The sequence below is a fragment of the Rattus norvegicus genome, chromosome 8 (genome assembly GCF_021556685.1).
Source record: "Rattus norvegicus strain SHRSP/BbbUtx chromosome 8, alternate assembly SHRSP_T2T, whole genome shotgun sequence".
Lineage (NCBI taxonomy): Eukaryota > Metazoa > Chordata > Mammalia > Rodentia > Muridae > Rattus > Rattus norvegicus.
Window position 1 is genome coordinate 81,573,600 of NC_141541.1, and position 22,953 is coordinate 81,596,552.

Here is a 22,953-nt window from a genome sequence, read left to right on the forward strand (position 1 = left end):
GTAGCCCTGGCTGTCCTGGGGCTCTTGAAGATCTGCCACCCAGGAGTAGTATGTTTTACTTGAAATGTTGTGCCAGGGAATGTTTGTGAACCCAAAGCAATCACCAAGGAGCCGATTCTGATGCAATCACATTAGAGCCTTGTCTTCAGTCAGGGTTTCTATTCCTGCACAAAACATCATGACCAAGAAGCAAGTTGGGGAGGAAAGGGTTTACTCAGTTCACACTTCCACACTGCTGTTCATCACCAAAGGAAGTCAGGACTGGAACTCAAGCAGGTCAGGAAGCAGAAGCTGATGCAGAGGCCATGGAGGGATGTTACTTACTGGCTTGCTCCCCCTGGCTTGCTCAGCTTGCTCTCTTATAGAACCTAAGACTACCATCCACAGTAGGCTGGGTCCTCCCTTGTACCCTTGAACACTAATTGAGAAAATGCCTTACAGCGGGATCTCATGGAGGCATTTCCTCAAGGAAGGCTCCCTTGTCTGTGATAACTCCAGTTTGTGCCAAGTTGACACACAAAATCAGCCAGTAAAGAGTCTTTATTACAAGCTTGAGCTCGGGCAACACAATCTCTGACAGGAGAATGGGAGGGTGTAGCCCCGAGGTCTTAGGGGGACAAGGCTTTATAGGAATGGTGACCAAGTGAGGGGAGTTTAGCCTGGCAAGTATCTAATTGAATGACTATTGTGTGCTGACGGTGGGTGCTCTGAAGCAAGACTTGATACTTGACCAGCATCTGAAAGTACATTTGAAACAGTCAGACTAATCTTTGATTAACTGTTGCTAGGAAGTGAGGAGGGAATAACTCTGGTTCAGGACAAGCTGTGGGGTCCTTCCTGGGTACTTGGGTTCAGCTGCAGGTCAAGTTCTCAGGCTTTTTTTCTTTTAAAATGGAGGCCAGTCCCAAAATGGAGGAGGTTTGGCTTCTCAGAACATATTTTAAGTATTCCAATATGTGATCAACAGGTAAATATCAAGCCAGTATGGTGACATACCTCTACAATACCAGCACAGAGACAGAAGGATCATGATTTCCAGGGAATCCCAGGGTATATATGGAGATGGAGACCTCAAAAACAGAATGAGGTACTGGAGAGATGACTTAGAGGCTAAGAGCACCGGCTGCTCTTCCAGAGGACTTGAGTTCAATCCCAGGAGCCACATGGAGACTCACACCTATCTATAACTCCAGTTCCAGGGGAACTGACCTTGACCGGCACAGCACACACACTGTGCATCTACTAAACAAGTAAAACACATAAAATACTATTTTAAGAATAGCAAGGCATGGTAGTACACCCCCTCCCCCTTTAAAAAGTTTTTATTTTCATGTACATTGGTGTTTTGCCTACATGTCCTTTGGAACCAGGTCCTCTGGAAGAGCAGCCAGTGCTCTTTACTCCAGCTCCCCTCCCCTTATAATTTTATTTTGTGTGTAGGAAGTTTGCTTACCTATGTCAGTGTACTGTGTGTGTGCCTGGTGCCTGCAGAGGCCAGAAGAGGGCATCATATGCCTCTGGAACTGGAGTTACAGATGTGTGTGTGGGTGGTGGGAATCAAACCTAGGTCCTCTGGAACAGCCAGTGCTTTTAACCCGAGCCATCTCTCCAGCACCTGGTGGTACACCCCTTTAATCCCAGTACTAGGGAGGCAGAGGCAGGGAGATCTCTTACTAGTTTGAGGCCAGTTTGGTTTACATTGCCAGTTCCAAAATGGGACCCTTTTTCAAAATACAAAATCAGGGTAAGTGACCTGTGATCATTCCCCGGGATCCACATAGTGAGAGGAGAGAACCAACTCGTCCAAGCTGTCCTGATTTATAGTAGGTTGCTCTCCTAAAACCAGGGTAGAGGTTCTAGTTGAGTACTCCTGTCAAATCCTTTAGGGAAGGCAAGCCTGAGGTAAAGCAGACTTTGGCCACAATCCGGTGTGGAGAGCCTACTCGTGGCAAAGTACAAACACCGCAATAGCGATATGAAATGAGTATACAGGGAAAAGTCCTGAGCGCCAGTACACAAGTTCTCACAAGCGACTTCCAGATGCTGTCTATAGCCTCTGAGTCTGCGCGGGACGTGGATGCAGCTGCGCACACGTGGTTTGGGAGGCGCCTTTACGCTCAGCTAGCATTGTACATACCATTTCCGGGTCGGGTCAGGGACTTGCTTCCGGCGGCCAGGAAGTGACGTACTACTTCCTCTCACGCTCCGCGTCGGGAAGGTGGGTCCCACGCGGTGTCAATATGAGGATCGAGAAGTGTTATTTCTGCTCCGGGCCGATCTACCCAGGCCACGGCATGATGTTCGTCCGCAACGATTGCAAGGTGAGGCGGCCGTGGCCCGCACGCTCCGGACGGCTGGGAGACTGGAGCGCGCCCTTCTCGCGCCCGGTTCTGTGCGCCTGGGCTGGACCCGGCCTTGGTTCACTGCTGGCGAGGTCTCCTCGTTGCTGTCAGACGCACATCCCATCCGCAGGCCATCTGGAAGTCGGTCTATTCATGCTTAAGGAGGCTTCAGGCTGACGTCCAGGGACCGTGGGAGGTGGGAGTGTCTGTAGAGGTTAATGGACACGGTGTCTGGGCCTAATAGACTTTTGCATTGTTGCTGGAGGTGAGCGAGGACAGAGACAGGATGGGGATTTTTTGGGGAACTGACTTCCTCGGCAACCTTCACTATTCCACTTCTTGCAGGTTTTCATGGAATGGAGTATGTAAGCAAAAGTATTATGTATAGGCCTTCTTCTGGATCACACGTTTTAGTTATGAGACTTAGCTTTCTTTTCTTTTTCTTTTTTTTTTTTTTTCTTTTTTCGGAGCCGGGGACCGAACCCAGGGCCTTGCGCTTGCTAGGCAAGCACTCTACCGCTGAGCTAAATCCCCATCCCGAGACTTAGCTTTCTTTGCTAACACTCACTAACCTCAAAGGCTTACTTTTTTATGTTTCTTCATTGACACAGAGATTGCATAATTTTTTAAAGGCATTACACGTAACAAAGTAATGCAGCTTAGACTTGTAAAAGCCTTACTTTTCATTTCAAGAACACACTGAAGTGTTAGTAAGTTGAAAGTTGCTGCTGCTTTGGGGAATTAAAATAGTAAAGACTCAGACCTGTGAGTATGGTCTTTAAGAACACATCCAGCACACAGCATGGAGGCAAATGTTTGTAATCCAAGTAGGTTGAAGGCCGAGGCAGGAGGATTCCAAGTTGCAGGCCAGCCTGGACTACACTGTAGGACTTTGTTTCAGAACAACAGCAAAAAAGGGATTCACTGTAACTCATAGTTAAGGATAGACACCGGAAATGAAAAGGAAGAGTGACCTATTATTTTTGAAAATTGTGCTTTCAGCCGGAATGACAGAAGGAAACAAATGGGATTTCAGTGTCACCCAAAACTCACCCTCACTAGGGATATAGGAAAATAGTTTTGAGAGTTTTGAGAATTAAACAAATGGAGAAGGTCTTTAGGGAGCTTTTCTTAGAATATTCCTTCACTTAAGGCCAGTGTAAGGTATTATCTCTAAGTGATCAATGATGGCTTGCTTTAGGGTTCTTAGCCTGGTAGGGATGGTGTATGATGTTACATGTGATTCTAGGCGTTGTCCTCAGGAGTTCTACGTGAGTGTTGTTTTTTTGATTTACGGTAGCTTTTTTTTTTTTTTTTTTTTTTCGGAGCTGGGGACCGAACCCAGGGCCTTGTGCTAGCTAGGCAAGCGCTCTACCGCTGAGCTAAATCCCCAACCCTTACGGTAGCTTTTTTTGGTGGGGGTATAGGGAGTGTATCTTGTGATAGAAACGTCTTCATGGCTGACTCTTCAGCATTCTAACTCGAGTGTCCTGTAGGTGTTCCGATTCTGCAAATCCAAGTGTCATAAAAACTTCAAGAAGAAGAGGAACCCACGAAAGGTCAGGTGGACTAAGGCCTTCCGTAAAGCAGCAGGCAAAGAGCTCACGGTGGTGAGTACAGCTGGTGGCCTGGCCTGGAGTGGGTCCTGTTGTGTGTTTGTGACTGCTTTTTTATTTGGCTATGGAAAGTCTCATTCTCACATGATCCTAAAATCCGTTGTTCTGTGGACTTCGGAAAAGGGAAGCACTGCCCACCCCAGTGTGTAGAAGTTCGTTCATTGTTGTTCGTTCTTTTCTTTTGTCCTCACTCCCCCCCCCCCCCCCCCCCGCCCTTTCTCTATAAAACTGTTTGTGGCTTTGGCAAAGAAAAAGAAAAATCATTTAAATGGGTTGGATGAAGCGGGAACTTGGTCTTTAAGGATTGGGAGGGGTTGGGAGATGGGCTGAGGTGCCACTGAGTAGCACCGAGGCCCAGGCGAGGCTTGTAACAGACATGTATGGGTTTCTGCATGTCCTTGGTAGGACTCAGAGCAAAAGCTAGTTGTGTTGGTATTAGGGCAAGCCAAGGACTTAGGGGGTGCTTGGTCCCTGTAAAGGGAGATGACAGAAGCCACAAGTGTCCTTTGCCGGAGGAAGAAGTTGTAAGTTGTCCTGTCCCTCTGTGGCTGTCTCTTCCCCTTAAACCTGTGACATGCCTCCTTCCTGTCACTTACAGGTACCATCTATAAGTCCACCCATCCCTTGTTCTCAGTACCAGAGCTGTCTAGGTGCTGTGTAGGGTGGGAGACCGAATCACAGTTACCCTTTCAAAAAAAGTCCTCAGGGGCTGGGGATTTAGCTCAGTGGTAGAGTGCTCAGTAGGAAGTGCAAGGCCCTGGGTTCGGTCCCCAGCTCCGAAAAAAAAAAAAAAGAATCAAAAAAAAAAAAAAAAAAGTCCTCAGTGTAGGTGAGGCAGCAGGGTATCTTAATGCCTGAGAGAGGGTGCCAGTCCTGCTCCTTCCCAATCCCAGCTGCCTTACTGCTGAGGGCACTGAGCTGAAGAGAAATAACTAGTGTAGAGTTGATATTCCATATCTTCTGTCAGTTACATTTGAAAGCAAAGGTGCTCCTGCAGCTTTTGCAGATCACTTTGCATGTCTTCAGATTAATGCTCATCAACTATCAAAATACCCCCATTCGGAGGACCTAGAACCACACAGGTTATCACTGCAGGTGTGTGGTTTCATAACTTTTCACTGTAACAGGCTCTTAAATTACAGCAATATGAATTCTTGGTATTTGATTTGATCTAGGAAAAATGGTTCATATAATGGAATTTCTGCCTGTGATTCTCATAGGCAGCTCAGAAATTGGGGAAGCCTTTCAGTTTATAATGCTGGACAGCCACTGAGGGAGGGAGGGGTCAGGGAGGGGAGGAAGGATGCTCCAACTGAGCCGATTTCACCCAGTCGAAAGCTAGTATTCTCCAGTATAAGGAGGACAGTGTCTTAATACATGTCTTTTAGAATTTTGGGCCAAGGAAACTTTCAAACAATGCTTGCTTACCACCTTTCCTGTCAACCCTCTGTTTTGTCTTACAGGACAACTCATTTGAATTTGAAAAACGTAGAAATGAGCCTGTGAAATACCAGCGAGAGCTGTGGAATAAAACTAGTAAGTCCTGGGGTGGCAGGAACTGTAGGCCTTCTGTGACTAGCTGCTGACTTGTGTAAATAACGAACTTAATTCATCTCATATCAATGGTCCTGTTGGTTTATGTCTTTAATTGTAAGTTGTTCAAGGTGTTTTTTAGAATTTGGCTGAATTTGGATACATCAGAAATTGGCTGGAGTAGCCATATGCAAATAATTAATTATTAAGCTTGAAGTGTCCACTCAAAATTAAAACTACAAATTCTGAAAGAATAAATAAGGAGAATGTTTTAGTGTGTGAGGCGAGACATGGTTAGGAAGTAGACACACGCAGTATGCTAGACTGGCTGCTCTTGGGGTCAGGAGTTTGCTGTGTGCTTTGCATAGTAAGCTGAAAAGATGCTGTACCTAAGGTGATCGGTACAGATTTTAAGGGTACATCCAAGTGCTTTTTGGTTAAATATGAAATTACAGGCCCAAAATTTGAAAACATCAATGTTTTCAAGTAGACAGGGATGTTGGTGGGCAGGAAAAGTGTTAAAAAACTTAGTTCCTTCTTTTTACTTTTAAGGGGATTTTGCTGTGAAGCCATGACTGGCCTTGAACTCACAGCCTTGTCTTCCTGAGTGCTGGTATTATAGGTGTCTGCTGTCTTAGGTTGCAGTGTTTTTGTTGTGACAGGACCTCTCTGTGCGTTCTCTCCTTGTGGCTGCTTTCATGCAGCCTTCAGCTTGCAGATCATTATCAGTCCCCTCTCTACGTCTGAGTAGTCCCCAGTGTTCGTTCCTTGTTGACCTGTTCAGGAATTCACAGGCTCATTCCCACATCTGAAAATGCTGCTAAGAAACAGTATCTAAAAAAAAAGAAAAGAAGAAGCAGTATCGTATTGCTTTTTTTTCTGCATGGATTCTGTTAATCTTTTGTATTGAATCCTAAAAGCAGACTTCTTGAAAGTGTTTCATGTACACAGTATGGAGGTCTCACATTGTTCCCTAAACTGTTTTATGTTACTAAACCTGACTAGTGAGTACAGCTAACATCTCATACCTTTAGCTGTCAGTAGTTTGTAGTGAGTTTAAGCCAAAGTCACACAAAAGTATTTCCAGTGCTTGTTATAGGCAGACTTGTTGAATGGGTATGTTTGCTAACTGTAATTTATTTTTGTAGTTGATGCAATGAAGAGAGTTGAAGAGATCAAACAGAAGCGCCAGGCTAAATTCATAATGAACAGGTATGTATATGTGTAGAGGAATAATTATGAGTTTCTAGAGGCATTGGTATTTTTAAGCCCTTTTTATTTTGACATAACTCATACTTTACACAGACCTAGGAAGAATAGCGTGATGACCACTTCTGCATTTTTCCCTGCCACTGTACAGTGAGCCGAGCATGTGTCCTTCCTGCTTAGTGTGCCTTGGGTTATCCGTCCCACATAGGAATCTTTCCTTCCTTACATACAATGTGATTTCAAATAGGAAGCAGACATGGGGCAGGACAGGGCTGTTGTGTGCCCAGCAGAGGCTGCTTCTGCTTCACACGTATCGATTGGCTCCTATCTCTTCAGGCTCCCTTCATGTGGACAGGTTCTGTCTTGCTTTGTCTTACCTGGTACAGGGTTTTAAAGAGTACATACCACTCAGGGTGTTGTACAGAACATTTCTTCATTGAGGTTTATCTGCTTTTCCTTGTGGCTAGGTTTAGCTAGATGCATTCGAAGAAATGCTCCGTCATCATGGAGTCCTTGCTTTTGCGTCCTGTCCCTGTTAACTTTGACTCTTGGGTTACAGTGTTGTCTATGGGTTTCTCCTGAATGAACTTAGACTTGTGTTGTCCTTGGTAATTGATAATGGAGAAGATTCTGGAAAGAGCTTGTTGTTCTCAAGACTTCTTGCTTTGAGTCTCCATCAGGGAGTCTGGCCTCAGTCAGTATGAAATGTCCTCCTGTGGGGAACGACTCTCCCTTTTTCTCCTTTATTCATTTAAGCATACTGGGTCTGTGTCCAGGCCTCCTGTGGCATTTGGAGGGCTGTGGCTCACATTGTTGTGTTTGTTTTGATGTTTTGTGTGGCCCACATCTTCCCGGTGGCAGTCCTTCAGGCTCTCTGTGGGAGACACATCGTTTTCACTCTTTGAGTTCTTTGTTGTCTCCTGGGCAGCACACTCTCTCTCTCCCTGCCCTAGCCAGGGGTGAGCTCTGTCTTTAGGGCAGGGAAATTTGCTTTTTTTCTGTTTATTAACTTTTTTTAAAAAAAAGGTTGATTTTTATTTTGTATATGAGTGTTGTGTCTGCATGTGTAAATGCACTGTCTACAGAGGCAGAAAAAGGCATCAGATCTGAACTAGACTCACAGACAGTTGTGGGCCACCGTGAGGGTCCTGGGAGAGCCCACAAGAGTAGGCAGTGCTGTTAACCGCTGGGCCATTTCTCCAGACCTGTCTCTGTCTCTGTCTCTGTCTCTGTCTCTGTCTCTCTCTGTCTCTCTCTCTCTCTCTCTCTCTCTCTTTCTCTTTTTGTTTGTTTTTTTGTCTTTTGAGACAGGGTCTTACTATATAGCTCTCTAAGGCTTGGAACTCAGATTCAACTGCCTCTACTTTTTTGAGTGCTGGGATTAAAGGAGTGTGCCCCACACCCAGCCTAAGATTTTGTTTGTTTGTAAGTGTGTCATTGTATGTGTGTGAACATGCCTTGGTAAGTTTGTGGCACTCAGAGGACATCTTTGAAGGAGTTGGTTCTTTCTTTACACTATGAGGGCCCAAGGGATTGAACTCAGGTAGTTGGGCTTGACAGCAAGTGCCTCTACCCACTGAGCCACATGTCACTGGCAAAAATTAGCCTTAATCTAACTAACCACAGTAGAAGTCTTGGTACAGAATTATGTTGTTGCAGCTTTCTGGCATTTCAGAAGGTGAGCATGGATGTTTTGAGGACAGCTCAGTGTTTCTGATGAATGTCCTGTGTTTTATGTTCCTATAATGGTTGAAGACCTAACAAAGCAACACAGCACGGAGGTTGTGTTCTGTGAGGAGGAAGGACACACACACTGGCAGTCGGGAGACTGCCTGTGTGATAGAGCTTTGTGTCTTTGCCATGGAGATGGGCCCTGACCTCTACCGAGTCCTCAGACGGTGCTCATTCTGTCAGCAGATATGAATTCAGCCCCCAGGTGCAACACTCTAGGTACAGTGGTGTAGTGAACAGGTTGCTAGGATACAAGCCCTGTTAATTAGGAACTTGAACATAGTTTTGGCATAGACTAGGGAAGAGGATATCGATTGGTAAGGGCTCAACAGGTGACTTTGCCTTAGCTTTGATAAATGCTGGATAAACAGCATTTGGGAACCAGCTGATTCCTTGTTGACCTCAGCAGTTGTTCCCGAGTGGGAGGTGGGAGAAGAGAAAGGAGCAGAAGGGTGGCCACCCCTTTGTACCCACCTGTGCCCGTGCAGCCCACGGGATTAGTGACTGCAGAAGCTGTGGTGGTGGGAGTTAAAGTCTCAGAAGTTTTGTCACTGAAGTGTGGCTTTGGTGCATTTTACCTCAGGTTGAAGAAAAACAAAGAGCTGCAGAAGGTTCAGGACATCAGAGAGGTCAAGCAGAACATCCATCTTATCCGGGCTCCTCTTGCAGGTGAGTAGAGAGACCGGAGTGACTTGTGGTTGTGTAATTGGGTCCCAGCTCATGCTCTAAATGTGCTTTGGTGGTACGGTCTGTCTATAGAATGCAGTTCACTCAGTGTCTCCCCACTGTGGACAGGCTGTGGCTTGTGGTCTCTCTTCCCTCCATTCTTCCACAAATGCCCTTTTAAGTTAAATAAAATTGTGCAATAATTAATTGCATAGATGATGTTTGCCTCATACTTTTGATTAAAAGACACTTCAGGTTCCAACTCTCAAACTTCGGTTTGCTTTGGAACAATCTACGGAACTTCGCATATAAACACAAAAGCCCAGGCTCTGTAGCCCTCCAAGTGATCCTGGTACCACATTCCAGGGGCACTTTGTGTAAGAAAACCTTCCATTTGCTGCTCTTACCTGGGTGAGGTTTTCTTTAGTCTTTTGTGTAGCCAGCAGCAAATACAATCAGAATTGTACAGAATTGATTCTCTTTAATGCAGATGACTCAAAGGGAGAGGGAAATTTTGACTAAATTTTAGTAAACTCTGTAATTAGGTCTTGATTGGGTTTGTGTAAAGGGACTACTTTGGTCATGTTTATACCTAATTTAATCAAAACAAGTAGACCAAGCCCTGGGGTGTTTGTCTCCAATGCACATGATGCAGAGCCCAGAAAGAGCAGAGACCCTGCTTCCTTTAGTTCTCAGTAGCCTCTCCTGGTCAGGCGGACCCTGCACCTAGGTAGCTGAGGGTTATGGACTCACTAGTGGAGTGACGTAGGGCATATGGATCTGTCTGGTTCTTAATAGTTTGCAGAAGTGTGAGACAATGCATTTGTAGAATGCTTTGTGCGTTCATAAGACCTGGCTGAGTTTGGCTAGCATTCCTACCTTTTTAGAAATGGCTACTACTGCAGGTCAGCAGGATGCTTTGTAGAATGCCGGAATCAATTCTGCAGAATCCTACTTATATTCCTGTGTTTTACATTTTTTTCTCCTGTTTAAATTTGAGTTTAGTTTTGAGAATCTCACCCATGAGCACTGTCTTTACATTGCGTCTTCTGCATCTTTTAAAGGCAAAGGGAAGCAGCTGGAGGAAAAAATGGTGCAGCAGTTACAGGAGGATGTGGACATGGAGGACGCTTCCTGACCGCGCTGCCTGCAACCAGCCCTGTGCACACTGGAGTCAAGCAGAGACTTTTGGCCCCTAAGTTATTGATTGGTTCCATAAGGTCCCTTAGATGAGGGTGATTTAACGTGCTTCCCCCTAAATGTTGCAGCCTGTAAAGCATCCTTTTGTGGGTGTTAGGTCTCAACTCGGCATTCTACTTCACTGTGCTATGCTCATGCAAACAGGACAGTTTGTGTGTGGATGAAGACATGAACTGTGGGCAAAACATGGCTCAGCTGACTGCCTGCCAGTGTGAAATTTGACATGATGTGATATATTCCTTGCATCAGGATCGTCTGTTTGTTAGGGTTATTGAAATGGAGCTCACACAGGGACTGACTGTTCTCATGTCTACCTGAGTCTCTTTTGTTTTGGACTAGTATGCTTAGTAGAGTTGCGTAATGGCAGGATACAATACAGCTGAATTATGTTGGTCTGTCTGACCTGCCTCGGCCATTCTAATAGGCAGCTGTGATGGTGGAGGAGGGCTGGGTTGATAAACTTTGCCTGAATGGCACCTTACTGTTTTTGCTTTGGAGAATGCTCAATTCCAAGTTGTGACATCTGTCCCAAAAGATTCTCCTCTCCTTCCAGCCCAGCAGTGATATAGAAGCAGAAGAATCTTCGTGTCTTTCAAAGTTTAGTGTGCAGTTTTCTTTTCCTTCCTTCTTCTTTTTTTTTTTTTTTTTTTTTAAAGACAAGATCTCTTTGTGTAGTCTGGCTGTCCTGAAACTCTGTAGACCAGGCTGCCTTGGACTCACAGAGTTCCACCTGCACTTTGCCTCCCCAGTGCTGGGATTTAAGGCATGTACCATCATATCAAGCATTTTTGATTTTTTTTTTTAAAACCTTAAAAAAACAACCAAAAAGGAACTCTGACTTTTGGAAAGTAGAACTTATGGATAGAATGCTAACTATTATTTGTACATAAATAAAGCCCTTTCTAAGGTAAATGCCTACGTATCTCTTATTTAAAAGTCCTGAACAAAAGTATATGTCTGTTGTTCTTTGACGAGAGCTTCTGCACACATAAGTAGGAGGTATAGTTAAAGGGAAATATGTGCTTCATACTTCTTGGTAGTTTTATATTATGGTTATGTCAAGAATGCTAAGCTTAGCCAGGTGATGGCGTGCCTTTAATTCCAGCACTGGGGAGGCAGAGGCTGGAGGATCTCTTGAGTTTGAGGCCTGCCTGGTTTACCAATTGCGTTCCAGGATAGCCAGGACTACACAGTGAAACCCTGTGGGGTGGGGGCCTGAGAACATCTAGAGCTGGAGCCAGAGCCACACAACAGAATCTTTGTCTTGAACCCCTCCCCCTAATTGAGCTTGTATATTTTATAGGGCATTTAGGATAAATTTTGCATCTTTAGTATTATATTGTTGCAGAGTAATGCCTAATCTCCTTCCTATCTTCCTTCTTTCCTTCCCTCCTTCCTTCCTCTTTCTTTCTTTCTTTCTTTCTTTCTTTCTTTCTTTCTTTCTTTCTTTCTTTCTTTCCTTCCTTCTTTCGAGACAGTCTTGTAGATGTACCTTTTGGGCTATTTTATTGAGTTCTTACATCTCTACCTCCCTTCCGATCCCCCAATACTGGGTAGGAGAGAAGGAAGGTCAGAGGGGAAAGGGAGTGTAGACTGTTTAGATTCCTTCCCGCTGATTGGGGGTGTTGAGTTCCTCAGGGCAAGATGCTTTGTATATCTTTAATTTTTTTTCATCTCTTTGCTCAGGACCACTTAGCAAACTGCAGCCATTGGAGGCATGAGCAGTAGCCTCCTCTTGAGTGCTCCACCCCTCTCCCTCTTGGGCATTTATACCCTCTCAAAAGCTCCCAGAATTCCAAACGTCACACAGTCACAGACACTATCTGCAGCTGGCCAAACCACACTGCACGAGGCAGATCATAGTCAGCTGCTGTGAAGCAAATTTTATCTCACACTTGGGGAATCTCACTATAAGGTAGCAGTCCCCATGACTGGATGGCTTTCTGAGCTCTGTGCAAAGTGGGAGACTCCCTTTCTTAGCAGGGCTTCCCTGTCTCTGCCTCTGTAGAGTGTCTGTGTCTGGAGAGAGTGCACCATCACTACTTGGCCTTTCACTTTTGATTAGTAAGTTGAACTGTGTGAGTTCAAGGCTTCTAGAGATGAAGAGTTGTAAGCATAAGAAAGCAAACACTCGGGGTTGGGGATTTAGCTCAGTGGTAGAGCGCTTGCCTAGCAAGCACAAGGCCCTGGGTTCGGTCCCCAGCTCCAAAAAAAAAAATTGGCTAAAAAAAAAAAGAAAGCAAACACTCTAGGAGTTCAGAAATGTTCACTAGAAACTACCTCAAGTGCTCTTTTCCTCTGTGCTCTATTTTTAAAAGATTTTACTTATATTTGAATGTCTGTACACTACCTTCTGTGCTAGAAGAGGGTGCTGGAACCCCTGGAACTAGAGGTACAGATTGGTGGACTGCCATGTGGGTGCTGGGGACCCAAACTGGGTGTTCTGTAAGAACAGCAGGAGCTTTTAACTGAAGCAGCCCCTGCAGCCCCGTGTTTGTGTTCTTATTGATAAGGTATGGGGTGTTTCTGATTGGCATTGGTAATGTGAACAAGGGCAGTGGTCTTTGAAGAAAAATCATTTTTTTTTACGACATGCTGTGGTTTGTTTTATGTGTGTGTTTTTGAAATGGTAGTGTTGGGAATCAAGCTTCCCACCTTGCTAACTTGGGAGCCTGCTGCTTTGCGTTGAGAGCAGCCAGTTTGGAGAAACTGAACAGAAGAGCTGAAATGTATTCGGTGAAAAACATTTTACATAAAGTATTTCTTTCAAAAAATGTATTTTTGCGTTTGTTTAAAGACTTTATGTGTACAGGTGTTTTGCCTGCGTGTACATCTGTGTATGCAGTACTCACAGAGGACAGAAGAGGACATCAGATCCCTGGAACTGGGAGATCAAACAAACCCTCTATTGAGCTCTGGGTAGACAGCCAGTGCTCTCACTGCCGAGCTCTAACTACATCTCTCCCGCCCCTGAGAAAAAGAGCTTTGATCTGGTAAGTAACTGGCATGCAGCTTGGAGCTTTGTCCTCTACAGCACCGGAGTGGCTGGGTATGCAGCTGGTGCTCAGTGTAAACCTACTCATGGGAGACACCCAGCAGGAGAGAATGTTGGGAGGAAGTAAGATGTTTTGAGATAGTTGAAGTTCTTGATGGGAGTGGACACTTGGGGGTTGGTGGGCGTCTGTGATCGTTGTTTTGAGGCAGCAAATGCAGTGACGTGAAGGCTTTGCAAAGCCAGTGCAGCAGCACCAAGTTACGGTGTCAGCGCTGCAGGAATGGTTTGCATTTAGCCTGGAAATGAAGGCTAATTAATCTAGGTATCTGGAGAATTCCAAATTTTCTCAACACCCGCTTTCATTTTTGAGCAGTTTCAATCTCCAGCACTCATTAATTTAAGAATGTTTGCTGGTGTCCTGTGTGTGTAAGATTGTGTTTGACCTGGTTTGTTGAGGCTAAGAATGTCACTGGAAACTTTGCTAGCTATAGTTCATGTGTCCCCCCTCGTACCCCAAACCCCCTCTGATTTTTTAAAACGGTTGTTGCTCTGTGTAACCCTGGATGTTCTGGAACTCTGTAGACCAGGCTGGCCTGGAATTCACCCAGATCCGCCTGCTTCTGCCTCCCAAGTGCTGGGATTAAAGGTGCGCATTACTACATCCAGTCTGTTGTTCGTGTCTTACAGGATAATTAAAGTCACAACACAATCTGCTAGGCACTCCTGTGAGGACTTTGATGGTTTGAAGTGGGAAGACCCACCATGGCAACCCATAGCAAAGGAAGGATGTGGAAGAAGGAAACTTTTCTTCTTGCTTTCACTTCTGGCAAGTTCGTCTGTCGTGTTGCTGCAGCATTAGACCAGAGCTCTCCAGGAGTCCTCTCGTGCCCCAGGTCGGACTGCCGAGACTTCGTGCCTCATGAACTGAACAGCCAGGGTTTTGGCCTTTGATGCCAGACAGTTAGTGTTGGAATGCCTGGACTATAATGTAAGCCAATCTAATAAGCCTCCTTATGACATTAATTCCCTTTATTCTGTTCCATAAAGAACCATAGTACAACCCTTGGAATCCATGGGAAGTCATTAGAGGTTAAGAATCTGTTATGGCTTCAAATGTGTCCTCCCCAGACATCCATGTTGTGAACGTAGCAGCCAGGGTAACAGTATTAGGCGGAGCTTAGCTGGGGTTGTTCGTAGCTGGGTGGTTGAGCTCCTGCCCTCCCAAGACAACCCTTTGATCTCCGAACTTCCCAGGCTCCGGATCTGTAAAGCCGTTACACTCTCTTTTTAAACAATGCTTTCTCAGCTAACAGTAGCACAAAGTACACTAACACAGCCCAGAAGTTTGAGGCTGCGCTATATGCAGTGGTGTTGGGGTGGCCTTGAAACTGCAGTTGGTTGATTGCACATTGGAATTGCCTGGCATAGATTCCTATCACTGGGGCCTGAGCCCTTCTCACTAGAGCAGTGCCATAGGTGTGTCTGTAACTGGAGCCCAGGGGCTAGTGTGTTTAAAGCAGCTACCAAGTGATTGTGGTGCCCTCCTGAGAAGGAGAGTATTTGAAATCCCTAGTTTACGTAATTAATGGGAACAGCGCTCTCTTAGGAGGCACCTTGCTAAGGACTCTTTGTTTGCATTATTAAGTGGCTCACAGGAGTGATGGGAACAGCTTCTGCGTGCTGCTGGGATATGATAACAGCAGTTATGTGATTTTTCCTGCTCACTCCACCAGGGAGGCTGACGGATGTTTCTTGGCCTTTAAGATGAATTGTCGTCCAGAGGCAATCATGTCTATTTTTATTGGGGTTCGATTAGTATTCTGTCTGGGTGGATGTGGCCATGGATGTGAGCGGGAGGAGTTTGTGGTCCAATTGTTGGACTCTGTGTATTTCACCTTTAATTCTCTTGTTTATGAAAGGCCTGGTGAAGACACCCGCTTGAGTATTGGCCACAGCCCTGCCTTCCTGTTGATGGGCCTGTCATGGTATAGCTTGTCATACACACAACAAACTTAACCCAACTTCGAGTGGAGGTGAGGTGGGTATGTGTGTGGAAGGCATAGTGGCTTTTACCTAGAAGGGTCTTGTGCTCCCTGCGGCTGAGCAGTAGCAGAGAGCGCGGGAACAGTCTCACGCCTGTTTTGTTACCTCAGTATGCTTTTCCAAGGGACACTGGGGATCAGGTTCACTAAGTATAACTGGGCGGGCAGAGGGGGTTCAGATAAACGATGCAGCCTCAGGTCAGATGGTCTCCACAGATCCTCAATTAGTCAAAAAAGAGCAAGTTGAATCTTTGTTGGGAGCCGATCATCAAAGCAGCCTTTTTCTCTTTGCTGTTTCTTCCAGAGAAGGAAACTGTATAACCCTGAGGGCAGTAGGTGGTACTGTCTTCCAACACAGCCCCATAACTCACTACCCAACAATCAACCCAGCATTTCCTTCCCCACTGCTACCAAAGCCTGTTCCTGTAACTGCAGTGCACTGATATGTTCAGGCCTTGGGCCTTTATGTCATCTACCAGAGCGCGTGTGCACACGAGTGCAGTGTCCTTGGAAGCTAGAATAGGGTGTCAGAACTAGAGTTGAAGTTATGGGCAGTGGTGAGCTACCATGCTGGTGCTGGGAACTGAACCCAGGTCCTCAGAAAGAGCAGCCAGTGTTCTTGACTTCTGAGCTATCCTACAGCCTCCGTTACATCTTTTTGATACTCTTCCTTGTTTTGGGGAGGCAGAATATACTTGTTTCTAGTCTATGACTCACAGATAATTCCAAATGTCTTTTTGAATAAAGTAACTTATAACACTCTAGCAATCTGCAGGCCATTTTGATTGTTATTCAGTCTTTATTTCACCATCCATTTGATCAGAAATACTATTGAGCCACTGCCATGTGCCAGGCATAACTAGACGCTGGGGACCCTGGTGAACAAATCAGGTGGAATCCATCATCAGCTCGGATGGCGTAGATAAAGGTGGACAATCCTGAGGGAGGGATTGGGGGATGGGTGCTACAGTGCTCAAACTTTATTCAAGTTTCTCTTTTTTGTAAAATTTTTAAGATTTTCTTTTGTTTTTAATTATTGTATGTATGTATGTATGTATGTGGGTATGCGGAAATGGGGGTAGGTGTCCACAGAGGCCATTGGCATCAGATCCCACTGGAGCTTGAGTTAAATGAAGTTGGGAACTGCCCAGCGTGGGTGCTGGGAACTAAACCTGGTTCCTTCCCTGCAACCGCATCAAGTGCTCTTAACTGCTAGTCATTGATCCAGCCCTCAAATTTCATTTTAAAGGAGGAAGCTCTGACTGGGACTTCTCTTCTGAAAAGGCTTGACACTTTTTCCTTTCCTTCCATTGCTTCTTGAGTATGCACAGATGTCTGGGTCTGTGATGTGTATATATGCAAACAGCTCTGGCTGTACTGGTCTCCGTTCACTTCCTAATGTGGATCAGTGTCCTCGATGCTTAATTATAAGTTTCAAACATCTAGACAAACCTTCTCTTGTCCACTTTGAATAGCTCTTAGAAGCATGGGTTCAGGGCTGGAGAGATGGCTCAGAGGTTAAGAACACTGACTGCTCTTCCAGAGGTCCTGAGTTCAAATCTCAGCAACCACATGGTGGCTCACAACCATCTGTAATGGGATCCAATGACCTCTTCTGGTCTGTCTGAAGACATCTACAGTGTATTCATATAAAATAAATACATCTTTGAAAAAAAAAAGGAAACTTGGGTTCTAGTCTGAAGAAGCCAGAGGAGCGTGCACATCTGGAGACCAGAGCCACTGAATCTCAGGGTGCCTCTAGTCTTCATGTCTCAGCATTGGGATTTCAAGTCACATCATCACATCTGGTTGTCGGTTCTAGGGATCAGCTTTACCTTTTTGTGCTTGTACAGCAAACATTTTACCAGCTGGGCAGCCCTGTAGCCCCTCTAAATGGACTTCTGATAGAGTTACTTCCTCAAGCCCACACAGGAAACAGACTAGTCATAAGACACTGTCAGAAGTCCCTGCGTTTATCTGTACAGAATTCAGAGCCACTTACATGTTGTCACTATTTGGAAGACCTGTGGTCACTGCAGAGACTCTTGGTGACCACTGAGATTGTCTATGCTATTTACTGTGTCTTATCTTTCAGGGAAGAGAACGTTTCTGTTTTCTTTGAATAGAAGTCAGATTCAGGGGACTGGTTAAAAGCACTGGTTATTCTTCCAGATGATCTGGGTTCAATTCCTAGCACCCACATGGCAGCTCAGAACTGTCTGTAATTCCAGTTCCAGGCGACCTGTCACCATTGCAGACATACATGCAGGCAACACACCAATGCACATTTTTTTTTTAAAAAAAAGTCACGTATCAGACTGGAGTGATGGTTCAGAGACTACGAGGGCTTGATGCTCTTCCTGAGGACTCACTTTGCACTTGGTGGTTCACAACCATTTGGAATTCTTGACCCTGAGTTCCAGGGCATCCAGCAGCTTCTGACTTCTGGCACACACATAAACCTGCAGGCAAAAATCATGTAGATAAGATAAGTAAGTCTAAAGAAAGTAGAAATCACATTTCTTTGTCGGAGCCCGTAGGCGGTGTATTGTGTTCTTGTATTGGGTTCCATAGTTTGTAAGTAGGACCCGTGGACCCTGTGTTTCAGAACTCTTTAAATGGACTCAACTCATGGGCATTCTCACAGCACATTTATCGGTGTCCGTGGATGCTTGTGTCCTCTACTTGGTTACATCCAATGTTCTCCCCAGAATAGAGAGAACAATGCATTAGTAGATGGTTCGTTTCAGGACTGGGCGCTAGTTCATGGTAACCTCATCTACAATTACACAACATTAATAAGTGTTTAAAGAGACTCAGGATTGCGCAGAATGAAGACCGTTTTACATAATTACAGAGGAGCAAGTGGAAGTGGCCTCAGGATTTCAGCTTTGCAAAGCTCACTGCAGAAGCACAGATAGGTCAGGAGATGCCGATAAGAAATGGCTGGGACAAATCCTCTTTAAGCACTGTCTCAATACCACAACTGCAGGACAAATCACTCAGCGTTAATCATGTTAGAGTGTCTTGGTCCATGTCTGTCTCCCACAGACAGCATCCTGGAGGCAGCCCTTGTCACGCTCCATTTAACTTGAACCATTAGCTTGCTCAGAAAATCATTTCTCCCCAGACTGGTCTAGGTAGAAAGTTCAATATTTAGTGGCTGCTTCTCTGTGCCTCTCTAACCTCCCCTAAGCTGTTGCTTTTGCAGAGTGTGGTCTCCTGGGATGGTTGAGCACCTCAGAAAACAGGAAACAGCTGAGGCAGGCATTTGTCTGGAAACTGGTTTAAGAACAGCTGGCTGGTTTGCTCCTTGGAAGCTGAAACTAAGGCTAAGCAAAGGTCCCCAGGCAAAGGGTTTTCCAATGTGCATTTGTTAACTGTGGGTTTCTAGGGAAAGAAACCCCACCTCACCCATTGTGTGGGAAGAAAGCACTTCCCAGATTTAACTGGAAAGGTCAGGTGTGAGCTGGGTCCGGGTGTGAGATCCAGGTCTCAGTGCAGTTGTTTATTCAGTCTGTACTCTTTGTATAGGGAAAGAGGTGAAGAGGGGTCCTGAACTCACACCTTCCTAATTTGATACCTACGGTGAAAGATTGTCTTCTTTAACAACAGGAAGAGGAGACTGACTGGTATGGGGAGGGGTGGCTCACAGCCCTTGAACTGATCATCGAGATTGGGGAATGGAATATCTTTATTACTCAAGTTCTTGGAGGAAAGGGGAGGGGAGACTACGGTTTAAATCTATGGGAGCAGGACTAGAAGAGAGTTCAGTAGCTAAAGGATATCACAGCTCTGGGTTGGAGAGATGGCTCAGTTAAGAGCACAGACTGCTCTTCCAGAGGTCTTGGGTTTGATTCCTAGCAACCACATGGTGGCTCACAACTATCTGCAGTGGGATTTTGCCTTTTTCTGGTGTGTCTGAAGACAGCTACAGTATACTTACAAACATAAGAATATCACTGCTCATAGTGGGGTGGTGGTGGTGGTGGTAGTGCATGCCTGTGATCCCAGCACTCGGGAGACCACTGCTTCTGAGAGGATTTGAGTTACATTCTCTGCACCCACAGTGGGTGGCTCACAGCCACTTGTAAGGGGTCTAATGCCCTCCTCTGGCCTCCAGGCACATGCATACATGCACGAGTGCACACACACACCAACATTATCTTTAAACCTATGGGAACTATGTGGTGAAACTTCCCCCAGAAAATGGAATGGACACATAGGCAAGTGGGCAAACTGAACAAGTGATTGTTACTGAAGAGATCAAGGCCAAAGATGTCATCTGATGGGAAACTTTTACTAAAGTTCTAAGTGGACCTGAGAAGCTGTAGTAAGCGTTTGGGCTCATTCCCCAGCAGGGGGAGCTATGCTAAGTCGAGCTAGAGAGATGGCCCCACAGTTAAGACACCTTGTTGCTCTTTCGGAGGACCTCAGTTTGATTCCCAGCACTCAGTGGTGCTTCGCAACTGTCTGTAACCAGTTCCCTTTTCTGGTCTCCTTGGCACAAGGCCTACACATGGTGCACAGACATATATGCAGACAAACACCCAAACACATAAAATGAAAGCAAACGTACACACTAGTAGTCAATACAACTGAGCACAGATACCCACGTTACAGAAAGACTGAGCTGAAGCTTCTCCCTCTGGGGACCTGCCTGTCCACTTTCTCTGTGTGGATCTTAGGGTTTGATTAAGTTACAGGCTTTGGGAACAGAGTAGCCTGTGCTTGTGTCTCACTTAACCACAGGTAGGTTGTGTATAAGCTGGCCTCACTTGTTTCCTTCACACCTTCTGGTAAAGTTGTTGGGAAGATCAGATGAGAATGTCTGACCATTCTTACACAGCACTCAACACTACAGCCTTTCATGACTCCAACCACTTCAGTCACATTCCTACAATGTGGGATCCGGGGTGGGAGTGTTTATCTTGAGAGTCCTCAATGCAATCAGTATCCATTAAAAATTGATTAGGGACTACAGAGATTTCCCAGTGGTTAGAAATGCTAGCTGCACTTCCAAGGGACCAGCATTTAGTCCCTAGTGCCCACATAGGGTTAGCTCCAGTGCAGGTGATCTGACTTCCTCTTCTGGACTCTGCATGTGTGCATGTGTGTATGTGTGGGTGTGAGTACACCACAGCATACTGATGTACCACAAATGGATAGCATGAATGCCAGTATACTGATCTCTCTCTCTCTCTCTCTCTCTCTCTCTCTCTCTCTCTCTCTCACACACACACACACACACACACACACACACACACACACAATTGTTGACTGGTGGATGAAAAGGTAAACATTGCTAATTTTGTTTGAAGCTCTCACTGCTCTAGGGGTGATGGGATCTGGGAGAATAGAGCAGTTAAGTGAAGCAGACTAAAGTCGAATGCCCTAGACAAACTTTATTCAGAGCATCAGACAATTTATACTGAGGGTTAAGAGAGGTCACTTGAGTAAAGTTCTCAGGAGTTCAGGGTGTATACAATCACAGAGACGAGCTACGTAGCAAGACCATGTTTTTCCACAGAGACATAAACGTTTAATTGAATAACAACTGTAAACAATTCTGAATAATCAGAAGTAAACTTACTTCTACTGGTCAGCTTAGACCTGGGAGTGGCATAAAACATTCCAAGAACAATTGTGTATTTTGAAGACTCAGGTCGCAAGACTTGTTTTGGAGCTTTATTACCATGCTTGGAATTCTTACACAACTCTATTCTTCAGCCGCGTTCCAACAAAAAACCATTCTCAAGAGATTCCATGCTGAAGTGCTGCTTGGGTTTATGGCTTAAGGGCAGGAACAAATTCTTGGAACAAGAAGATGACTTCTTAGTGTTTCTCCCTTAGCTCTCTGAGCTGAAAGCCACTGACTGCTAGGAAGCCTTTTCAGGCTGTGAGATTTCTGCAAAGACTGTGGAAGTATGGTACTTTTCATAGCTTACCCTGATTCGTTGTAAAATGTTTGCTCTTTTCCTGTAAACTGAAGACCAGAGAAGGTTTTCCTCACAGATGTCTCCAGAAACCCAGTCTCAGGACAAGAAGGTCTGGGGATGGAGAAGCTGACCTGCCCTGGGCTCAACTGTGCTGCATGGAAGAGTGGCTTGGTGATACATGCTCAGGGTTGTCCCTGGCTGACTGGCCTCCCGAGACTCTAGTGAGGAGGAAGTTGCCATGAGAAACGATTACTCAAGAAACAGGTTGTACTTTTTTTTTTTTTTTTTTCAGAGCTGGGGACTGAACCCAGGGCCTTGCGGTTGCTAGGCAAGTGCTCTACCACTGAGCTAAATCCCCAACTCCCAGGTTGTACTTTTGAGAGTAACTCAGGGTAAAGTGGTAAATCTTCGCCCATAAGCAGATCATTACTCTGTATCTCCGATTACAAATCTGCTTGGCTGGAAGTTATGCTCACAAGGAAACAATGTGGTGATCTTCCCAAAATGTCTGACTTGGCCAAGGAAAGGTTTTCCTGGAGCTCTCCTCTAGGACTCTTAACCCTTGAACTGCAAGCTTACTTTAGAGAGCACGATGAGACTGGAAGGGCTGGTCAGCTGTCCAGAGAACCCGTTGAGTGTTTTGCCTTTGAATATAAAATAGACAAAGCTGGTGATTTTCAGGCTATTGACTACAACCAAAGTCACTTTGAAGTTTGACCAGAAAGTTTGGAGATGATAAGACCATTCTCGGGCCGGAACGAGGGGGATGAATTGTGTTTTAATCTGGAAATTTATCTTTTCTACAGCGGTAAACACTAGGTAGGGTTGATTTGTGCTGCGAAGAAAGTGAGGTGAGCCTATGGACCCAGGCTGTGGAGCAGTGGGATTCGAAGCGGGGCCCCTGCGGAGTGTGCAGGGGAAAGCCCGTGTGTGTCTCGGGCTGACCTTGCCATGGCAACTTGGATAGATGTAAGGCAGTTCAGGCAGGTGGATGAGCCTGGAGGTCCCTGAGTGACGGAGTCCATCAGTCTGCTGCATTGGCACGGTGTAGCTCAGGTACTGACAAAGGTAGACAGGGAAATGTTTTCTCCCAGGAGAGAAGCTTGGGGCTGTTAGATCCTGGGCATACTCTCTAGAGACCCCATCCTTTCTCTGCTTTTAGCTCTGCCAACAGAAGTAGCAGGCTTGTTGTATTTGCAGATTATTCAGCTGTTGATCTGAATGAAAGAACAGAGTTCATGACATGTCTCTATCTATTAAAGCACTTACCTCAAAAGCCTGATGAGGTACCTGGGTTCAGTCCCCAGAACCCATATAAAAAGGCCATATGCCCCATAACCTAGATTATACTGTGGCAGAGCCGACTCCCAAACCTTGTCCTCTGACCTGCACATAACTGACTGGACCTCTGTTCTCCTCTGTTTACTTAACCAGCAGATGATTGTCTCCGCTAGTTTATAGGCTGCCAAGGTCTCAAAGAGAGGGCTAGGCCATCCTGTGGGCAATGGCAGCTTTCCCTAGGGCTTGGGGGAGCACTGGGCATTCACAGTGGGAGGAGAGCCATGCTGTTGCCTATGAGAACAAAGTGGTCCAAGCAGCCTCACGAGGGAGAACATTTTCCCTTCAAAATCTGTATTTTGTGAAAATAGAGAGCATTTGGTAATATCCAAGTGCAGAGAC

General features: G+C 45.5%; 1 protein-coding gene across 1 annotated transcript; it reads left to right on the forward strand.

Annotated features, from left to right (window-relative positions):
* The first annotated feature begins 2,190 nt into the window (after positions 1-2,190).
* Positions 2,191-11,204, forward strand: Rsl24d1 (ribosomal L24 domain containing 1). The gene is given in 6 exon segments (NM_001014212.2): positions 2,191-2,321; positions 3,839-3,952; positions 5,422-5,494; positions 6,640-6,703; positions 9,015-9,100; positions 10,162-11,204. Coding segments are annotated over 6 exon segments (492 nt in total). The 5' UTR covers positions 2,191-2,240; the 3' UTR covers positions 10,236-11,204.
* The last annotated feature ends 11,749 nt before the right edge of the window (positions 11,205-22,953 follow it).